The following is a 2,890-nucleotide window of genomic DNA, read 5'->3' on the forward strand; positions in this document are numbered from 1 at the left end:
TTTTGTATTTTTCAGTAGAGAGGGGGTTTCACCGTGTTAGCCAGGATGGTCTCGATCTCCTGACCTCGTGATCCACCCATCTCGGCCTCCCAAAGTGCTGGGATTACAGGCTTGAGCCACCACGCCCGGCCAAGTATTATCATTTCAACAGGTAATCAGTATAAAATGGTATGAAGGAGATATATTACACTCCTCCTTTTTCCCTGAAGTAAGTCTTCAAAGTGCAGATTGCAGGCTCAGCACCCTCAGTGGTGATGAGCCGTCCTCTCTCTGGACTGCCCTTTTGTGTGTGTGCGTGTGACAGTCTCACTCTGTCGCCCAGGCTGGAGTGCGGTGGCGCGATCTCGGCTCACTGCAACCTCCGCCTCCCAGGTTCAAGTGATTCTCCTGCCTCAGCCTCCTGAGTAGCGGGGATTACAGGCACCTGTTACCATGCCCGGCTAATTTTTATATTTTTAGGAGGTACAGGGTTTCACCATGGTCAGGCTGGTCTCGAACTCCTGACCTCATGATCCGCCCGCTTCGGCCTCCCAAAGTGCTGGGATTTCAGGCGTGAGCCTCCGTGCCCGGCCTGGACTGCCCATTTCTGAACTCTAAGGTGCTATGCGCATTTTGAAAGGGTCACGGTAAAGTCCTTTGTGAAATCTCAGGGAATGTGGTAACTTGGGAAGCTCGTGTAGCCTCTGAGGGACTCCCCTTCCCAAGCCTGCAGAGGCCTGGAGGGCTCTGACCGGCGTCTCCTGCTCTCCCCAGCGTCCAAACCTGCGGGTGACCGGCTGCCCGCGGCTCTGTGGGCCAGCAGTGCGGTGCTGGGACTGCTGCTCCTGGCTTTGCTCACCTATCACCTCTGGAAACGCTGCCGGCACCTGGCTGAGGACGGTGCCCACCCACCAGCTTCTCTGAGGCTCCTGCCCCCGGTGTCGACCTGGGCTGGATTAAGGGGGACCGACCAGGTGGGGAGTAGCCCCTCCTGAGTGGCCGGCCCTTCCCCCTTGTGAAGGGAAAATAGCTTGGACCCCTTCAAGCTGAGAACTGGTCGGGGCCAACCTGCCTCCCGTTCTGTTCAGAGTCATCCCTCTGCTCGCAGAGAGGGACTCACATTCTGATCGTCTCCTTTGGAAAGGCTCATCAGAAACTCAAAAGAAGGCGACCGTTTATCTCACCTACCTGTGACCTGGAAGCACCCCCCCCCCCCCCCTTGAGTGACCCCCGACCTTCTGGACGGAACCAACATACTTCTTATGTATATTGATTCATGTCTCATGTCTCCCTAAAATGCGTAAAACCAGCTGTGCCCCGACCACCCTGGGCCCCTGTCTGGGCCCCTGTCGTCAGGACCTCCTGAGGCTTTAGCAAATAAACCTCCTAAAAGGATAGAAACTTGTCATTTTTCTCAGTTGACACCCACTCCGTGGAGAGGAGAGATCTGAGGGCTCCGGACAGCAGGAGGGCTGACTGTGGGCCCCGCCCTGATGGCTCCATCTCCCTCACCCCACAGTCCAGGGCTGGAGAATAAAGTGTCAGGAATGCTTGTTCCCGGTGCCGTAAAGAAATAGCACTTGAACATAAATTTAATTTCCTCAGCAAGGCCATTCTTTTACTTTCTGCATAAAGGGTGCACTCACCAGCAGTTTTGCCACGAGAGGACACCGAACAAAGGAGACAGGGTCGTTTCTAACCTGACGCGTCCACCCTACTTCTGTGTCCAGTTTCTGTTGGCTGGAACAGAACCTCACCTTCCGTATTTGTTCCGATTGGCCAGCGACTTAGAACTTTGTAAAAGAGGCAAAGGCAGAGGAGAACAAAGGAAGGAAGAAGTCACTTGTGGAATGCTGAGAAAGGTGAAAACACCTTCAGATAAGGAAGAGGAACAGGCTGTGACCTAATGCCCGCTCAGACCAGGATAAGCATGCCAGGGCAGATATTTAGGCTACGTTGCGGCAACTGAGAACATAAAGTACATTGATTTAGTACAGCCAGCAGATAGTGAAGAATGTTAGCACAGATCTTTGAGTACATTTTGCTTCCAAGAGAAGTTACTATTTATTCCTAATTAGATGGGGAGGAAAGTATAGTATGAAGAGGAACCTCTACTTTACGTTTGACAAAGGGCATTTGGTCTGCCCGCCAGAGACTCCTGTGGTCGGAGGATGGTGGAACGCCGCCCCCCGCCCGAAACAGCTCTCATTACCCCCTGCCCAGCGCAACGGCCCTGAGGGACTGGGACGGCACCCAGCAAGCTCTGCCGGGGGCGGGAAAATGCCAGGGCTTAGTGGTCTCCCTGGCGAGAAGCTTAACCAGGATTCCCTGAAAGCAGTGGGAGAAGTGAGGGGAGATATATAGAGGTCGCCTGGGAGAGGCGGCTTATGCAGGAGGCTGTGTTTTGAGATGACCAGGGGCTTTGGAGGGCTGGGAGGGGCGGGAGGGCGGCTGGAAGCGGGGTCAGCAAGGGCTGGAGGTGACAGCCTGGGGGTACTGGGGAGCCATGGGAGAGTCTAGAGCTCTGGAGGCGGCGGTGTCAGAACGCTCCCTCTGGCGGTCAGGAGGGTAACAGCCTGGGATGCTCGCCTGGGTGGCCGCCACTAAGGGCTCAGCGCGGCTGCAGCGGAGCTGGGGAGGGGGCTTCTCCCACGCGGGGAGCTGCGCACTCAGACGGAGACTGGGTCAGGCGGAAGTCCCGGCGGAGCTCGACCCCCAGCCCCAAGGCTCAAAAACGAACATGAGAAAAGGGTCTGGCGGCCGGGCGCGGAGCTGGGTCCAGCAGTCCCAGGCAGGTCCATCCCCGCGCATGCTCCGTCAGGCCTCTGGTAACCAGGGAGACTGGTTGCTAGGAGACCGGGCTAATAAAGGACTCGCTCACTACCCAAATGGCAAGCAATCTGGCTTCGTG

The 2,890-nt window shown here is 56.2% G+C and overlaps 1 protein-coding gene across 1 annotated transcript in view; it reads left to right on the forward strand.

The window, feature by feature from the left end:
- Positions 1 to 1,369, forward strand: part of MADCAM1 (mucosal vascular addressin cell adhesion molecule 1) — an 11,855-nt gene extending 10,486 nt beyond the window's left edge. The window contains exon 3 of the mRNA XM_011963968.1: positions 754 to 1,369. Coding sequence (XP_011819358.1) covers positions 754 to 974 — 221 coding nt within the window. The 3' untranslated portion in view covers positions 975 to 1,369. The remainder of the gene's footprint in view (positions 1 to 753) is intronic.
- Positions 1,370 to 2,890: the final 1,521 nt, after the last annotated feature.

This window comes from Colobus angolensis, unplaced genomic scaffold (genome assembly GCF_000951035.1).
Source record: "Colobus angolensis palliatus isolate OR3802 unplaced genomic scaffold, Cang.pa_1.0 Scaffold64, whole genome shotgun sequence".
NCBI classification, from domain to species: Eukaryota; Metazoa; Chordata; class Mammalia; order Primates; family Cercopithecidae; genus Colobus; species Colobus angolensis.